The sequence below is a fragment of the Tripterygium wilfordii genome, chromosome 23, assembly GCF_013401445.1.
Source record: "Tripterygium wilfordii isolate XIE 37 chromosome 23, ASM1340144v1, whole genome shotgun sequence".
NCBI lineage: Eukaryota > Viridiplantae > Streptophyta > Magnoliopsida > Celastrales > Celastraceae > Tripterygium > Tripterygium wilfordii.
Window position 1 is genome coordinate 11,093,924 of NC_052254.1, and position 18,449 is coordinate 11,112,372.

General features: G+C 35.7%; 2 protein-coding genes across 2 annotated transcripts; both read right to left on the bottom strand.

The window, feature by feature from the left end:
* Window positions 1-746: 746 nt before the first annotated feature.
* LOC119993402 (conserved oligomeric Golgi complex subunit 3) lies at window positions 747-13,779 on the bottom strand. Its single transcript, XM_038840544.1, has 25 exons — window positions 13,619-13,779; window positions 13,302-13,385; window positions 13,107-13,214; window positions 12,313-12,357; window positions 12,152-12,226; window positions 11,960-12,055; window positions 10,954-11,031; window positions 10,173-10,258; window positions 9,949-10,015; window positions 9,776-9,838; window positions 9,590-9,691; window positions 9,389-9,493; window positions 9,198-9,290; window positions 7,995-8,083; window positions 7,630-7,849; window positions 6,983-7,069; window positions 6,105-6,221; window positions 5,902-5,934; window positions 5,537-5,623; window positions 5,376-5,438; window positions 4,916-5,032; window positions 3,965-4,057; window positions 3,361-3,486; window positions 1,862-1,962; window positions 747-1,165 (listed from the first exon to the last, which is right to left on the bottom strand). The coding sequence occupies exons 1-25, from the start codon at window positions 13,700-13,702 to the stop codon at window positions 1,036-1,038; spliced, it is 2,349 nt and encodes a 782-aa protein (XP_038696472.1). The 5' UTR covers window positions 13,703-13,779; the 3' UTR covers window positions 747-1,035.
* A 912-nt stretch (window positions 13,780-14,691) lies between these two features.
* On the bottom strand, window positions 14,692-18,056 carry LOC119993470 (DNA repair protein RAD51 homolog). The gene is made up of 9 exons (XM_038840623.1): window positions 17,802-18,056; window positions 16,815-16,959; window positions 16,602-16,712; window positions 16,413-16,504; window positions 16,041-16,135; window positions 15,841-15,954; window positions 15,347-15,476; window positions 15,127-15,248; window positions 14,692-15,000 (listed from the first exon to the last, which is right to left on the bottom strand). The coding sequence occupies exons 1-9, from the start codon at window positions 17,895-17,897 to the stop codon at window positions 14,877-14,879; spliced, it is 1,029 nt and encodes a 342-aa protein (XP_038696551.1). The 5' UTR covers window positions 17,898-18,056; the 3' UTR covers window positions 14,692-14,876.
* Between the last annotated feature and the right edge of the window lie 393 nt (window positions 18,057-18,449).

Consider the following 18,449-nt stretch of genomic DNA (forward strand, 5'->3'; position numbering starts at 1 on the left):
GTGTCATTATGTGAAAATAAGTTGTGTATATGTCGATGAAATTTAAAGACCACTGTTTTTAATTATTATTTCCGGCTCTTCCTTTTCTTCCTATTGCAACTTTGATGGCTACCTCATATTCTCTTGACGTCAGTTTTATTCTGCCTTCATATAAGGAGCCGGAAAAGGATCTTTATAATGCTAATCTTTGCATTTGACTTACCAATTTCATCCCCCTCTAGATTTTTTTCTATATATATATATATTTTTTTTTTGTTCATTTTTGTCTATGAGCTCTTTCGTGCTCAAATTATCAAAAATCGCAAAGGAGTTCATAGATGGGATAAAGGATATCAAAGCCCTGAGCATGATAAAATTGCGCATGTACGCCATGTCTACCTGGAAAACTAACTGCTTTTGTGGCATATTTCACTCTCATTAAAACTTCAACTCCGACAATCATATATTCCTTTTCTTTACACCAAGCTTTAATGTTGGCTGCAATTTCTCATCAGTCCCACGGTCTTTACTCTGCAACTCGTACTCCTGGCCATGGATGTCAAGGCAACAGGTTATATTTCAATCTGGGTAGGGGGTTACCTGCCGGCCAGAGCGAACTTCCAGTATTCCCAAGTATCCATCTTCTGGACACAGGATAATAGAGTGCAGCGGATAGGGATCACTTAAAATGCCCTCGTAATGCCCTACACTATAAAAAGGACAAATCCGAACAGACTTATAGAAACCGGAATACATCAGCAACAATGTATAGTAACTTCGTAACTTCCCCTTGCACAAACAATATGAATTCATTTTTAACAAATAAATAACAAATCATCATAGAAGATATCTTCCTCTGCACGTTACTTGCGCTGACATTACTTTCCCATGTAGACACCACGGGCAAAAATGAGTTATGATTTTTGAAAAGTTTAAAATCCACAGAAATTTTCAAAACCACTATTACATTAAAGAATGTAAATTTTCTCGTGTAGTCAGTATAATTTGAGAGAAGGGATGGTGATGAATGATGACGGGGCAACTGAATAGAGGGATCTACAGAAGACTATCAAGTTGTGTTTGCAGATCCTGGATAGATACCATGTTTATGGTTCTTTGATCTTCGAGGGAATACTCTGCTTTTAGCAGGGATTGCACTTGGATATGAGCTTCCACAATATTTGTCCTGCACAATTATATGGATCATTTTAATAGTTGGATAAAATCCATTGAGTTTGTTATCTGAAAAAACAAGGACTGATATGTAGTTCAGCATGGCGGTCACATGCATACTTAGAGGAATAAAAATAACAATCAAAACCAAAAAAAAAAAAAAATGATTAGGAATATATACATTTTATACAAATTCATCCATATAGTCTATGAATACACATTAAAAAATAGGGCCAAGTTTAATTTTAAAAAATTAATATAAATCTCTTTTATGAATCAATAAGACCATCACAAAAGGAGCTCTTGGGCCTAGTCATAGTCACTCTTTAATATTTCGAAATGGTTCAAAGAATCGAAACCTCCACATGCTAAAAAGCGACTAATAATAAAATCATATTATTCATAAAAAAAACAAAAAAGTTCTGATCACGAACTTGGTAGATCCACAGTAAAGAGAACCCTAAACTCGAGGGGCTTGAAATTTGGAAATTTTGGTTCTTTCACAGACCTTTGAGCAGCAATGGCATTATTTTTAATCACAACAAAAGCAAATATCATTGTACAGATCGGTAACACAGAAGTCTGAGAGCTTCGAACAGCTTAAAACAAAGCTCACCCATACATATGCACGCACGCACACACTTGATCAAGTCCAAAAACAATCAATGACCATAGAATAGCACACAGTAAATGTAAAATCACGACTTACTTTATTGGCTTAAAAAGTATTATTCGGGTTGAAGGATTCTGCAGATAAAGCTTCATCTTTGACATCACCTGCGGCAACTCTTCCTGAATAGCTGTATTTACCTGTTTTAGAAATATAGGATTTTATACCAGCTTCAGATAAGCCGCGACAAATATTAACAACTTTCAGTCTCCAACATCAAGATCAACGGTTACTATTTCAAACAAGATCGATAAAATAACATCATATTTGTGGAAGTCTCTGATATAGAACCTGACAGAATGTTGTCCCCATTTGAAAAACAAAAAAACTTTCCCCTGACTATGTCATGCTATAGAATTCGTTAACCCATCAGAAAGCATCAACTGTGGGCACAACCGCACTACACCATGATATGAAAGCTGTATTGCTTAGCATATTATGCCAGATCTCTGCAGATTTAAGCTTTGCCAGGCAGTCATTCTTAAAGCGTGGGCACAAAATGCTTGTATGAATCGATAGATCATCTTGCAAGAGGATTACTAATTCTTGAAGAAAACATAAACAATGCTCAATTCATACTGCCTAAATCATAATTGATGCTCCCTTACTGCCTGAAATTCAAAATGGAATCTCAGCAAGAACTCAGGATCCTCAAATTCACAAATGACAATCTCGGTGAATAGGCATCTTGATGCACGTACAAACTGCTTCTTTCAAAAGTTGCTTCAAGCACACTCCCGATTGACCTCGCTTGCTTGCTATGTAGCACGGACACTCTGTTTTGGTCAGAGTGTCGGTGTCCGACACGTGTCGGACACGGACACGTCCCGACACGCTCAAAATACGTCTGGGACACGTGAATTTGAGTATCCGATTTTTTTATTTTTTTTTTAATATTGGACAAGTTTTCGACACGTTGGGGACACGTTTTTGTCTTTTATTTTTAATTTACTAAAGGATTTTTTAATTTGTTATAAGATATTTGATTTTTTAAATACTTTAATGAGTCTTATATTATGTTTGATTTTTTAAATACTTAAAGGATTTTTTAATTTGTTATAAGATATTTGATTTTTTGATCTATCTTAATTGAATTATATTATGTTTTAATGTATTGTTGTTTTGGACCATATTGATTGAAATGAAATATATGTATATATATAAAAAATATAAAAAAAATTAATCAACGTGTCGCCAACGTGTCCGTATCCTACTTTTTGGAAAAATCACGTGTCCACCTGTCCGTGTCGTGTCGTGTCGCGTGTCCGTGTCCGTGCTACATAGCTTGCTTGTACTCACCTTGTTTTATTTTCTTCTTCTGTTCTCCATTGTCATATTTATGCCTCAAGATTTTTTTCCCTTTTAACTTAATCTTCTTTCTTTGTCATTTGCAACAAGTAATTTTATTGCAATAAACTCTAAAAAATGTAATTGACTCTCTTAGAAATCAAACCAGTAGCATATAGCCATTGAATGGTCAAGAAGAAGCCAAAATTTCAAAGATAGTTCAGCAAACAAAATTTGTTGTAGAGGCATACCTTCTGAACAAGTTCAGCCACCTTATCAGGAGTGGCAAAAGCTTGATCCTTAAGCGGCTTGGCCAAAACTGAGTCTGCCTTTTGACTTTGATTACCAGATGACAAGGCCACTTTCACAGCAGTCACCTTTAAGAATATAAATACAACCCAATCGTAAAGTAGTTTTTAATTCATATTCCAAAGGAAATATTTTCTAAATTATGAAATTTAGCTCTATAATTTTGAGGGAAAAAAATGTATTTGCAAGTTTCTTGGTCTAAAAAGTCAGGCTAACATCCTATACCAATCATTAGTAAATTTGTGTTTTTTAAAACCACTCCTGTGCACAAGGCTCCCGTAGTGGCGGGGTCAAGGATAGGCAAAGATGTACACAGACTTTACCCCACATAATATGTGGAGAGACTGTTTCCATGAATTGAACCGGTGACCTTACCCCCCACATAATTTATTGTAGTTTGATGATGATAAAAAAAATATCCAAAGATAGTCCTCATGCTTGATCCAGGAGTCCAGTTTATCATCTTAATAGCTACTACGAATTTAGCAACTTTCAGAGTAACAAGTACTCTAATAATAAGAGGAAGAGAGAGAGAGAGGGATAAACCTTGGTTACAAACGAAAGCATTGGGTCCACAACTAACTTCGTGACTGACATAATGAATTCCTCGCAAGTGGCCTTTAGGCTTTTCTCCAATTCCTGAAGAGAAATTAAGTAATATAAACCAATCAACCAAAATAAGGTCACATAACTTGGACGTCAAATATTAGGTTAGATACTGCAGCACAGAAAATCACCGATTAGTTATAGAGACAATGTATAAAATAACATTGCCTCCTGATCTCATAATAGATTATTTCAAAAAGCATGGAAAGTAATCAATAAATAAATTAAGTCAGCTACACAAGAAATGCTGCTGCAGATCAAATCTGCTTCAAGAAGTCATCTCAACTTGGCCACTCAAATACATTTGCTAGTTGTATTGGTAGACTAAGCTTTTTGACATGTTCAGGACTCGTAATTGCATACATATATATAGACGTATATACAGGATTCTTATACATACATATATTTGTACACACATACATACATAAATACACGGCATATATTGTTTCTTCACAGAATTCATGAAAAAGAAACTTTTGCCCTTGACTCCAAACACATTTACCATAGGCCAACTCTAGTGCACGAGACTTCCATAGTGGAGGCAGCATTAGGAGGACAAACATACAGTCTTACCATGCATAGCAGAGAGGCTGTTTCTAGGAATTAAACTCACAACCTCAATGTCGTCGTGAAGCAACTCCACATACAGAGAAATAATAGAAAAGGAGAGGAAAAGAAGAAAAGAAAATCTGGAATCATGTAGTACAATCCAGAGATACACTGAGGATAATAACTCCTTTAAGCTACCGTCCAGGATGACAAAAACAGAGGCAGTATCCCCTCATCTTTTAGTTTGCTTTCAACAACTGTCGAATTCCAGGGGCCAAAAGGTAACAGGAGACAATGTTGCTGCACTCAACCAAAGAAAGGCTGGAAGGGACTGTCACAAACCTTCTTGGCATCTATTTGACTTTCCAAAACTCTAGGAGACAAGGTCCTTGCCAATGAAGTTGATCTTGACCAATCAAATAGCGAGGCTTGACCTCTTAGGATCCGTCTTAGGTGCTCCTAGCAATCGAAATTAATCAAGTAAGATGACACTTTCATGTAAAAGGAAAGATTATGCTACTCAAATAGTATCTCCATTTCTCCAATAAAACGAGTAAAAATGAAAAAAGCACAAGAGAAATAATGATTTAAAAAGTCCATCTAGTGTAGAAATGCGTAAGAAATAGCATAATTATGTCATCATAATGAATATGTAGATGTACAAAACCACCATTCCTTCTTCAAGTGCCAAAACATCAAAACCAAAATACTAAACACATCTGATGATGATTTACAAATGCACAAATATATGTTATCAATACTGTAGTTATAAATCTAGGTGTTTAACTTCAATAAAACTAACCAGTAAATGAGAGAAATCAAGTTCCTTATATGTGACTGAAAACTCTATGTCGAATGGCGCAATCTGCAAGCCCAAAACTCAAAAGAGTTATAAGCTATTCAAAATGAAAAAATTAAGTGAAACCAACCCCACAAAAAAAAAAGCAGAATAAATCAGATAACCTGCTCTCGTAAAATTAAAAGGTCTTTGATAAGGAAGAGCTGCCCGTCCATTGCTGCTGACCTCTTTGCAATTAGTTTGCTAGCTTTCTGAAATAGATCAATTAAACATGAAGAAAAAAGTAAACCAATTATGCAGTATCAACACATACCCAATATTGCATGTCATGAATGATTTTGACAACAAGCTACAAGGTAAATAGCCACAAGAAGGACAGCATCAGGCTATTAAAATGATAAAATCCACGATTTTGTATAGTCATATCATCTTTGAATCATAGGAGCATGCCGTCTAGTATGCCATTAATGAACAAACAACTTTAAGTTATAGCATACCACTGAACTGATCTGCCATTAAGTTTACTCACCTGGATTGATATAGAGCAAACTTCTACCGCTTCCTAGTAAAAAAAATAACAAGAAATCAATTGTTAAAAGTTTGGAAATATTTATTATGCCAAAGGTAATTCAACACTTCAGCACAGGACTCTGACAGTGGCAATGAAAATGCTGATTATGTATTTAAGGGGAAGAAAAAAATTAGAGAGGCTGCCAAAGAATCAAAACGCACCTGTGCCAGACCAGTGAAGACAGCTGGTTCTAAACAACGGTACAGCTTTGAAAGACACGATAGAGTTTTTTCCAGGGGTGGGTACCAAGTTTTAAATACATCTGAGTTTTCATCAGACTGCAAATTAAGAGAAGCAACAAGACAGCCAGACATCAGTGCCAGTTAAGATGTTTTATACTTCAAAATGCTAGAAAAATAAAAATGTTATTAATCACGCCACTTAGACATCATGAATACGATGAGTGGCACTATCCCAGTTAGTTATGCTCAAACCCATGCACCAGTATGGAATTCACTCGATGAAACACCACACTCACGCCATTCACAAACATAACATAATGGTACAGGATGCATGTCTGACACATTCACTGATTGGCTCCTTACCGAAGAGACAAGTTGAACAAGAAATTAGATGAATATATTCCAAGCACAAAAGAATACTCTCAAATTGCTCTTCTTCTTCTTTTTCTTTTTTTGGGTTGGAGGGATTCAAACCCATGTATTAAGGGCGGGGTGGTGAGGTATCAACCACTCTAACCATAGTGCTGCTCAAGTTGCGCTTCCTATGAAGATGGATAATTCAACATTGAAGGGTTGGGTAAAAAGCGAAACATCACCCTCGCATGCTACACCTTATTATGTTTTAATGTTGGGGAATAGGACAAGTGACCGGCAGCTAAAGAGGACTTGCACAACTCTCAGAAATAAAAAAAAAATCCAACTATTTACAAGCAAAATTAAAATAAAGAAAGATCAGAAACACTAACTCCAGTTTTAAAAAGAAAATTTTTTTTCACAAACATAATCATTTTTCATCCCACAACATCATCTTTGTATATGATATTGATACGTATTAAAGTAAGCGTAAAACACTTTACGGAAGTAGATTCTGATTTCATCTCAGCAGATCGCTCCAAAATTGCAGGGTAATCCAAGTCTTCATTAGTAGGAATATAATTTGCAATCTGCCAAGAAATGAAAGGAAATTTCAGAGTAAAAAAAGATGCAATTTAAATGTGTTACATAACTTTCAATATTTGATGTTTGCATAACTGCTCCCCGAAGTAAATCATCAATATCCAAGATTCAAGTCACGATAAGTGTACTTAGAAAGATGTTATGAAATATAATATTTTGTCATACGCTTCTATGAACTTCATTCATATAGGGAAAACTCAAAATTTACATTTTAACTTTATAAGAAAGTGAAGGGCTCAAATACCACATTAAGGAAAAATATTCTTCTTTACAAAATTATTTAGAAAATTATAAATAAGACACAGTACATGTAAGTAGAACATATCTGTCTGAGTTGAGAAAATAATTAACATAGACCTCTTTGTAAAAATTTTGTCATCCTAATTATCGTTCTTCTTAAAAAAGATAAGATATGGAAGTAGTGGACTTTTCAGGCTCACCCAAGTAAAACTACCATGAACAAAAAAAAAAAGAAAAAGAAACCAGCAGGATCCTTGCCTAAATTTCGAACAATAAAAAATAGTGACTTCTGAAACAGGGTACAGACCTCATCACGAATGTGTGTCCGAGCACGAAAAGTCAATCGTTCATGAACATCAGCTAGAATTCTTTGTAATGTAGGACGTAGTCCAGCTAATGACTCGCTCCGTCTACTTAGCTGTTCCCCCAAGACTTCAATCTTAAGTATATCAACAAGTTCACAAAGAAGATCAACATTTGTTTCATGTATAAGTTTTGGGCGTAAGGTATCATACAAGTAGGTTGACCTGAAAAACAAGTTCTATCGTGTCAATAAAAATATAAATTTAAAGCAAGCAAAACAACTTAACTCATCCTAAAGGGCACGGAAATAAGGAAGGAGGAAAATAAAAGAGCAAAAGGTCTAGCATAGCCAGCCAGTCAACAACTTACAAAGGATCTAGTAACGGAGCCAAACTTGAAACATCCTCAGAAGATGACGGGAAAAAGTGATCAAATAGTTGGTGCTCAAGTTGACAGACCTGCATTAAAAATCGACATCATAAGTTGGCTCAATTCTATGTTTCATATAAATTTAACCTCTTCTAAAGAACATAGTCAAAGATAAGCAACGAAGAAAATGGAAGTGATGCAATATCCAAACATAAGAGGAGATAAAGGGGAAATGTTCAGGTATAATTGACGAGAATCATGAATCTTGTCTTCACCCCAGCCTGGAATTTTCACACACCCTATGTTTGAAGGTTGAAACAAAATTAAGGGCATAGCCCTCAATAAAATTAAAATAAGTACAATAACCCCCTTTGCGGCACAACCAGTTTTGTCTTCAGTGAGAAAAAAAGGAATTCAAATAGAAACCACACTGTCATGTTATGTTCAGCGGCTTCAGCCAAATCTTCTAACATTCATATCTCACAACCTGAAGCATGTATACCTAAGGAAAATCTCAAAGTAATCTATCCTGCAGTTACCGTAGAACTTTCTATTTTGCAAGCACTTATGGGTGGTATGATCATTGTGACATGATCACCAGCCCCTTACAAACTTAGTATGGAAGTAGAATATCTAACTCAATGGTTCAGCAATAGAACACCTAACAGATGCATGCAAAAACTGCATCAACAGAGAAGTGGAATCGACCAAATTTTACTAGTTTGCAATGTAATATCCTTTCATGGTATAACATATACATTCTTTACTCCCTAGCACTAGCAGCACCCAGACAATCAGGTATATACCATGATTACCGGTGCAAGGAGATTCCCCCCTGAAAAAAGGAAATTTTTTGACTCAACTCCAACATGATCTAATCCTGAACTAATTAGGAATGACTGATAATATGGTGCACATATTATCATCAAATATTCATTGAAAATCATATGTTCATAGTATAATATTAAATAAACTTGATACTAAATAGATAAAAAGCATTCAATATAAATAGAATAACAGAATTACAGTACCAGAGTATCTTTGCTAAAACTTGTCCAGGAAAGAAATTTGACCATTCAAAGTCTAGAATCTTCAAGAATTTGTCACAATAAGTATACAACTATAGAGGCTTGTATATTACCAACAAAATCAAACACCTGAATCCTTTCATTAGTCACAAGTCACAACTTAAGTAAAATTTACCTGCATCAAATATGCACATCCTGATCTAGTCAATGATGGCAAGGCTTCTTTCCTCGAAAACTCAGATATACGCTGCTGCACTATACCTTTTACCTAAAATACATACAACAAACAAACTACTTAAATAAAATCAGCTGGCTAACTACAATGGGATGATAGAATGCCTAGAGAAAAACTGAGTATCCACTCACCAAGGAAAGTCTCCGTTCACAATACAGTTTGTGGCATTCTCCAAGGATCTGAAGGTACTCTTTCCTTGACGATCGGCTCTCAATTTCCTCCAGAACTGGCTTAAGCTGGAACCATATGGAATTTTAGTAACCTTAATAAGAAGAAATCAAATTGCAGCACAGATTTCGTTTTTCCCCATGAAAGAGAACTTCTTGACAAACCTCACTTGCTGCTGCCTTGAAGCGGACATAGATGGCAGATGCCTCAACACCCTCAGAAACAGATGTCTTGCTGCCACCACTGCTACGAATTGCTGCCTCAACCTGATCAAAGCAATAACCTAACTCAGAACATAATTATGATATATATGAAACACATAACTATGTATACCCAACTCATAACCTTACCTGAAAAGATGCGCTTTTGAGAACCGATAGAACATGAGAACGGATCATACCCAGTGCTCGAGACTGTCAACACATGTAAACTAAAGTTTTAGGAACAAAATAAATGTTATAGGGTGCAACATGTCAATCACAGAATGAATCAGTTTATGAAATTCTTAAGCTCATTTGTATACCTGGAGTTGCCGAAATTTGAGCAAATAAATGCTAGATTCTTCATATTGTGGATTGCTTTCGACATACCTAATGTGCAGTCAAAAATGAAAAGGAAAATTCACAAATCAACATAATGGCTGCTTTCAGGAAGAAAAATAATGAGTTTCTGCATACCCAGTATTAACTAAAAATTGTCGGAAGCCCCAAATTATAAAAAAATATTAAATAAAATCTTTTCACTTACGATATGCAGTCATCAAGCCGTTTCAGAAGCGGGAGAAAGTTTGAATTTCCAACATTCATGCTTGGGGAGTAAAAATTTGGAGCAATCTGCAATGCAATTTGCAATTAGGCATCCACAAATATCAAAACGAATCATACAGACAATATCAGGGAACTAACTTTCAGGCTTTCAGCACATCATCACAAAACAAAGTGGTAGGTTATGATATGAACTTGTAATGCATGAAAACAGCAATAAAAAATGCCCCAATGCTTCCTACAAAAGATCAAAGTGCTTAAATTACCTTTAATTCTTTGATCATGGAACAAACAGATGACAATTTAACACATGCAGATGAACAGCATGGAATTGACAGATAAGAATTTAACATCATAAGAGGATATAATTAACCGTGACACTTAAACAAATGGCATTATGATGATATACAAGAGAATATCAAACTATACATCTATTAAGCAAACAAAACAATTGCATAAAGGCCATACCTACTTCGTATAACTTTGTTGACTCATAGCAATTTATCAGCCACTATTAAAGAAATAATATACCAGCTAACTAACAACATTCAAGGCCCACAATCCCAATTTCACCACATCACTTCTATTGGACTTTACCAACAACTTTTGAGAAACTTCCTCGTGTCATTTTCCTAATATACCAGTGCAACCATTGTGCTGTCAAATACAACTGTCTAACAACCCCTAAAGAGACTGGCTAGTTTATCAGAAAAATAAAACTCAATTTCAATGAAATCTAAAGCCAAACAGCATTCAAACCTTACATTCTCCAATTCATCAAAGTATTTGAGTTTACTGCGAAGCGCATCAGCAAATTCAATCAGTCTCTGCTTCTCTAATACCTAAAATAAGAACAACAGACAAGACAGCATAAGAAACCACCCAAGCTAAATCTGATTGTCTGAATTAGTTATTATCTACGAGTTTAAAATTTTCATTTTTGAAAAGAATAAATCTAAAAACCAATATCACAACAACAGTCATATACAACTGTATAAAATATCATCTAGAGATGCTGCTTATGCTATTCCATGAATTGCAAGAGACATAGCCGCAATTCAACAACTGTCAATCACACAATTCACTCATCATCATGAACTAGCATGTTAAAATAAACTCGCTTTTCAGTACTTGAATTTACTTGGAGCAGCAAAAACCCAAGATATATATTATTAAAATAAAGGTAAGGTAACAAGGGGTTTCCAGAAATGTACGTCATCTGCAAGACAACAAATCAACTACTTCGAAAAATAAAATGTCATCCATATTACAAGTATCATTATGCCAACTAGACAATTCATTTCGATTTTTGACTTGATTTATGATCACAAAATTCATTTTTTATTGATGCAGCCGTCCACAGTTTAGCACTTCTCACATCCTTCTTTTTTATAGGCTTCTAAGTGAATGGGTGGTGTTGGGGGGGGGGGGATTGGATGGATATTTGGATATGCAACAAGCGGCCCAAGGGTGGTTTACCAATTACCACTTTGCCGGAGCGGAGGTGGCTGCACTTCTCAAGCTCATACCCAGTCTTGACCAATACCCAAGAGATCTTGTTCCTTTCACTTGTTTTTGTAAACTTGAATGCACAAAATATCTACTATTTTCATTTTAATGAACTATCACTACAAAGAACAAGATACAATCGAAATATTTTCAAAACTGAGGAAAAAGAATGTGTAATTTGGGTTGATACAAAAGGATTATCACAGCCAATAAGCTAGAAGTCAAATAGTTAGTTCTGTCGAGTAAAGAAAGAAATCACACCAGTCTATCACAGGCATCATGAAGAGTTTTAGTCTTTATAGCTACTGCTTGGTGTTGCAGCTGTAGTTCATTGAACAGGTCCAGGGTTTCATCAACCTGGATTGAAAAAAGCTCACCAACCGTATAATTGTGACTTAAAAGATAAAATGAAAAATCAGAAATGCAGAGATATGAAGAATGTCATAGACAGACCTGAGAAAGTATATTATCACACGTCTCTATGCGCTCCGTTAAACTGTTAACATAGTGCTGATATTTCTCCTCTGTCTAGTGAAAGCGAACAAATACAAGCACTTAAAAATTGATAAATAAACGATGATCAAGTTACAATACTGTAAGAAATAACCACAAACCTCTGACTTCATAGCAGATTCAAGATCTGTAAACCATTTGTAAAACTGCACCACATGCAAATACAAAGAATCTTCAGAAATAGATCACTTATTTAATTTAATCTTAAAGAAATGTTTAATCACTTTTTAGGCAGTAAAGAGAAAAGACAATTATTATTTCCGTTATTTACTGAAAAATGTTTCATAAGATCTACTAAATGACAAAAGACCTATCAGATCAAAACTACTGCAATCTAAATTTCATCGAGTTGACCTTAAACTGTATAACCACTATGACATTTTGCTGGTCAAACCCATAAAATTCACAGGAAGAATGGAAGGAGAGACATAGAATATAGAGGGAGAAAAATATATAGTAACAATGCCGTAGACTCAAGCCTTGTCAAGATGTTGGATGCACAAATCTCAAGTCCCTATGGTTCTCTATTTCATATTGAGATCCATCTTTAAATCACGTCCAGTATGCTTTTCACGTTGTTTTTAATTGCTTCAAGGAAGCGCAGCAACAACACAAAGGTGAAATATCTACTGCTTTAATCAAATATGAGAAGGAACAATCTCAATTTCTCAGAACAGAACAGAGTGGGCAGTAATCCAAACAGAGGCATGTCTCAAATTTCAATGAGCAATATAAATCAATTACAAATAAACAAATAAAACTCAGAGTCTATTCATTCTAAACCTTCAAATGAAAACTCACTAGAAAATCAAATAATAATAATAGTACACTTTGATGCAATAGTTCAACAAAGCCATGGAATCGACGGGTGCTGTTCAGGCCAAAAGAGCCTTACCTCATTGGTATTGACTAAAACGGCTTCTATCGCCTCAGATTCTGCAAAACCATTTTCCTTTGCAGAAACTGATAAGCCATTCTCCTGCCCTGAAATATGCTCTTGTGCCTAAAAACAGAGAACGCCATTCATAATTGTGTACAGCACAAAGCTCTAAGCCATCCGTAATATTAAATAAACAAGCATAAATATTACCAAATTGGCAGGAAATGGTCGCTCCGCGACAGCATGAGACAGTGCGACAATAGCCGCTTGTTGCTGCTCCGTCAACGGAGCATTCTGCGTTGTATAACCGAACAAATCAATCAGTACAACATAACGACACAAACAAATACTAAAACGCACAGATCCAATCGTTACTGAGCAAAATATATACGAAATCGCGATTCAAACTCAGTTGCGAACAAAATCCAGAATTGAGTAGCTGAGACTATGTAAGTCGGATCTAGAATCCGATCACTCGTATCAAATATTGAAAGTGGTGGAGAACGACAAAGAAATAGAGGGCGAACCGGTTCCCATTTAGAAGCTAAGAAGTAGCTTTTCGAAGCGGCTTCTGATTGGGGAAGAGTGTGAGCACTTGCTTTGGTCGCCATCGCTGTTTGGCAGAGACGCAGTTCTAGCTTCTCGTCAGGCACCACGGCATTATATTTGACGGTGGCTATTTCTTAAAGAAATTAGGATTTAGGAGGAATGCTCGTAATCCAGGTGTCCACCATCGATCCGCAACTGAGTAATGGATTCACAACCATGATTATTATATTTTGAAATATGATTTTTTGGTTATGGTTTCGAATATGGTTATGATTTTAATAAATGTCTGTATAATTTTACGGTTATGATTTTTTCGGTTACGTTTACGGTTATGCCCTCACATCCTGTTTCCTTTTTAGTTTTTATTTTCTAACCGTTACTCTTTTACCTTTTCTTTTTCTTTTTCTTTTTTCTCTTTTTTAGATATAACTTTTTAATCCCCACAAAATATAATCCTAATTCACATAGTAGTAGAGTCTGCGCTAAAAATTAAATTATGCAATTATTGAAAGATAATGAAAAAAACAACTTATCATGGAAACAACACATTCCACCTCTTAACTTTTCTAAAACTCTCCCATTTGTTTTCTATCCTTCTAGTGTGACAGCTTCAGTATACTTGTCGAACAATTTGAATTCTCTGTGTTTTCTACTTGTCAATTTGTCAATTGACCACAGCAATGCGATAATGAAGAAGAAGAAGATGATGATGATCGATCTTTTATGATCATACCCGGATCTGCTTCTATTTTCAGATCTTCTTTGATACTGCCTCAAATTACCAAACTTATCTTAAATGTAGTTTCAAACTGAATCATCTAATTATGCATATGCAAATTTATTATTTTCATCTATTTGTTTTGTATTGTGTTTTCATTTTCGTACTAAAGACATTCTTTTTTTTTTCTTTTTTTTTTATAATTTTGGGTATTGAAGAGAAGATGTACTTAAATATGCAGAATTTAAAATTATGTTGTGAGACAACCTTTTACCACTTTAAAAGAAAAAAAAAATAGAAATTTAGCCAAGGTAATAGAAAAGCAGATAGTTATTACAAAACAGCAAACACCACAAAATTTCCATTAAAAAGAACTTGGCGTCCTCATTCTACAAAAATGATGGTGCCTAATGCCTATGCTTTGCTTGTAATAAATTGCCGGATACAAAACACACTGATGAGCAGGACCTTACAAAAAAAAAGAAAAGCATAAGGGATGATGACTGAAACGAGGGGGATCAATCCTTGACATCAGATACACCTTCGGCAGATATCTGAAACCGTGCGTCGGCTTCAGCCAAACAAGGAGAACTTATCACTTTACAGATGCGCTCCTCTCCTCTGCCCTTCCGAAGAGCAAGCCTATATCACAAGTATAAAACAAAACAAAAAATCAAGTTTCTTCTTTCATTTTTAACCTCCTTTTCCTTTTCCTTTAAGAAGGAAAAAGTATCAAGATTAATTATTAAAAAAAGAACTGCAACAGACCTTGTTGTGGAGGCATGAGCCATAATGTTACCGCCAATAGGCTTGATTTGAGGTCCAGCAAACATGGCTGAACCATCCACTTGTGCAACAACTTGGTTCGTAATGACAACAGCCACGCCAAACTACAACCATAAAATAGGTATGCATTTGGTAGAAACAATATGTTACTAAGTTGGCATAACAGAGAAAATAAAACTACTACTCATAGGTAAGAAGGTACCTCATCTGCTATCCTCTGAAGACTCCTAAGGAACTTTGCAAGATGCATTTGCCTGGCTGACAGTTCTCCCCTTCCACTAAAATCTGTTCTGTACAGAGCAGTCGCACTGTCTACAATCATAAGAGCAAACCTACCACATTCCATGAAAATTGTTAGTTTGTTGTCTTACTTCCAACCAATGCTCAATATAGAAAAGCTACAATGCCTAAAACTAGTGGGTGTTGTGGGGATGACAGGATTTGAAATATGTCAAAATTATCACTGCCGAGTATCTTATATACTAAATGAACACTTTTTCATTCTAATTATCTTATGAAAGATGATACTTTGCAAATATTAGCAAGAATGATAAGAAAACAGAATGAGAAAAATTTCTCTACATTTTATCCACTGATCCACTCATAACGAGTAAGGAGAAAAATAAATAAAAGAAATTTTACACTAAACAATGATATTGATATCTGGAATCGTTGGACATGGAAGACTAACCGTACCTCGTTTCCACCATCATTGAAGCTGCTTCAAGCAAAAGCCTCGACTGATGATCAGTATTATATGCTCGAGCATAGGCCACATTCTCCAACACATCAGCACCATTCAGTCCAAACCTGCCATATTTGATGCTATCAACTATTGTCTATTGATACCTCAAAGAAAACAACAGCATCTAGTTGCAAAGTAGCTATATTAATACCTATCTGCTATCTGTAGGAGTCTTTGTGGCCTGAACGTGCCCTCAGCATCAATGTACATTGCTTTCCCCTCACCCCCTCCTTGATCCAGTGGAAGCTGAAATATTTTGTTCATTGAATATGTTTAAAATATCTGAATGGCCACGGGGGATGATTGCAGTTAGAAAATGAAATGCCGACAGTCTGATAAGCAAGTTTAAAAGTGACTGGGGAGAGAAAGGATCGTTGTTCACCCATTTAGCATGCACAGCTTCTTGTTCACAACATCAAGTAAACAATAGTTCATTATTTCATGCCCCATGTATATAGAGAAGCTACTATTTATTTCAATGCAGGCTCCAAATGGCTGGCACAATGAAAAAGAAGAGCATTACTTGGCAAGTGACACAGAGTGTGTGACACAGCTGAGTTTTTCCAGAGCGAAACTCGCCATATATCTCTGTAATAGATCCTGTTTCAATTCCCCCTGACAGAAGCTAATAATGTGAGATTGTAAACATACAAAGCATGATTAGTTTGTAAACTTAACCAGAGTTTGTTGTGAACTATCCAACTAGGCTTACCTTCCAAGATTTTGTCAAGTTCTTTTGATCCAGATGTTATCTGAATAATCTCAAGCCTCTGCGCATGGAGTTGGGTAGCACTAGTAAAACCCAAAGGCACCAGTTTGGACGCTGTCATGAAAAAATATCATTATCTAACTCTAAGTTCCTTTTTCTACTGATGGTAATACATGGATAAAAATCAAAGGAAACAGTAAGGAATCTTAGAATTGCCTGCTTCTATGATCTTGTCAACTTTTGCTTCACTGATTCCTTTGATTTGAAGAAGATCTTTCCTAGGGGAGTAAGCAACAGATTCAACAGTGCATAGACCCGCGTCTTTAAGTTTCTTTATATCGACGGAAGCAATGCCAGATGCCTTGAATTGAAACCAATATTGGGAATAAATTGATAAAGCACACAACCATAGGTCCATAGTGTAAAAAAAGAATAATGCAACTAAATATATCATGATTAGTTAATGGAATGATTGAGAATGTAGGCACCATTGAATATGATAGACAACACTATCAAGAATAGGAATCTCGATTGAGAAAATACTGGTATATTATGCATTGTCTTATAACAAAGGGTAAAGAACCTCAAAAACATGAACACCAATTCTTAAATAAGAACACAGTATTCAAGAAAGCTGGTAAAAAGCCCTTTTATGGAGCATATTGAAAAGACTGGGTTCAGAAGAAACCCACTTAGACCTCAGCCAATCTAGGAAAAGAAAAACAACAATATTAGAAAAAAAATTTTGGGGATCTTCTTCTGTATGTAATTTGATTATTAGCCAGCACGATTGAATGTTCATTAACCCATTTTTAAAACCCTAATTTCGTCTACATTATGTAAATACAGCCCTAGAAAAAAGAATTCCATGCTTGAGCGACATCACCTCGTAGTTTCTATACAATTGACAAGAACCGGAGGAGATCGACACATTCCAGAACTCATTTCAAAGATTGAACCTAATCAACATTGGGTATCTCCGATTGACAAGAACCGGAGGAGATCGACCCATTTCAATGCACATCGAGAGTATACCAAACCCGACCACAAAAAGATAAAGAAAGCATCTTTCAATTAATTGAGAATAAACCCATTCGCACAGAACCCTAATTTTTCAACACTAATTAAAGAACCCACCAAGATCGAGAGAGCCCACTTGCATATCATAATCTTGATGAGAGCAAGAAATAAGATCTTGGTTACCTGAAGCTGTTCAACCGGGAACGGACCATGTTGCATCTCTTCTGTTTCCTCCTGTTGTGGAACCACCTTCTGGTTTCTTTGCTGCTCCATTGCCATGGATTTCTTGAGCCCGGAAGAGAGCGAGTTCACAGAAAAAGGTCACTGAGGATGAATCGAATGAGGGAAGTGTTGTTTTGAAAGGGTTTTTGTGGGCGCCAAAGTATTTTGTGGAGAAGCTTTACCGTGAAAGTTTTGCTGTGCTCGTCATGGGCTCGTGATGTATAGTAGAACTGGCCGAGGCCCATGGTTTCTGGCCCAGACGTACGGGTTCGAAAAGAAATGAAGATGGGCTCATTTCTGGCCCAAAGTATTTTTTGACTTGTTTAACCCAAAAAAAGTTCAATAGCTTAATCGATTCAAAATACAAAGTATAGGGGCTAAATCCATATTTATCCCTTATTCTTTTTGTAAAGAAGTCTATTCCAATATAAACGCGGAAGTTAAAATTTGAACTCAAGACTTCTCGAGTAGATCGAAGAAATTTTCCTAGTCAAACAACCAACGGATTCATAAGACAAGCAGACCATGTCAAGATTATTTACTTTGTTATTCAACCCAATAAATTAACTTATTGCTCACGTCATTTATACATATTATAACACTTCATTC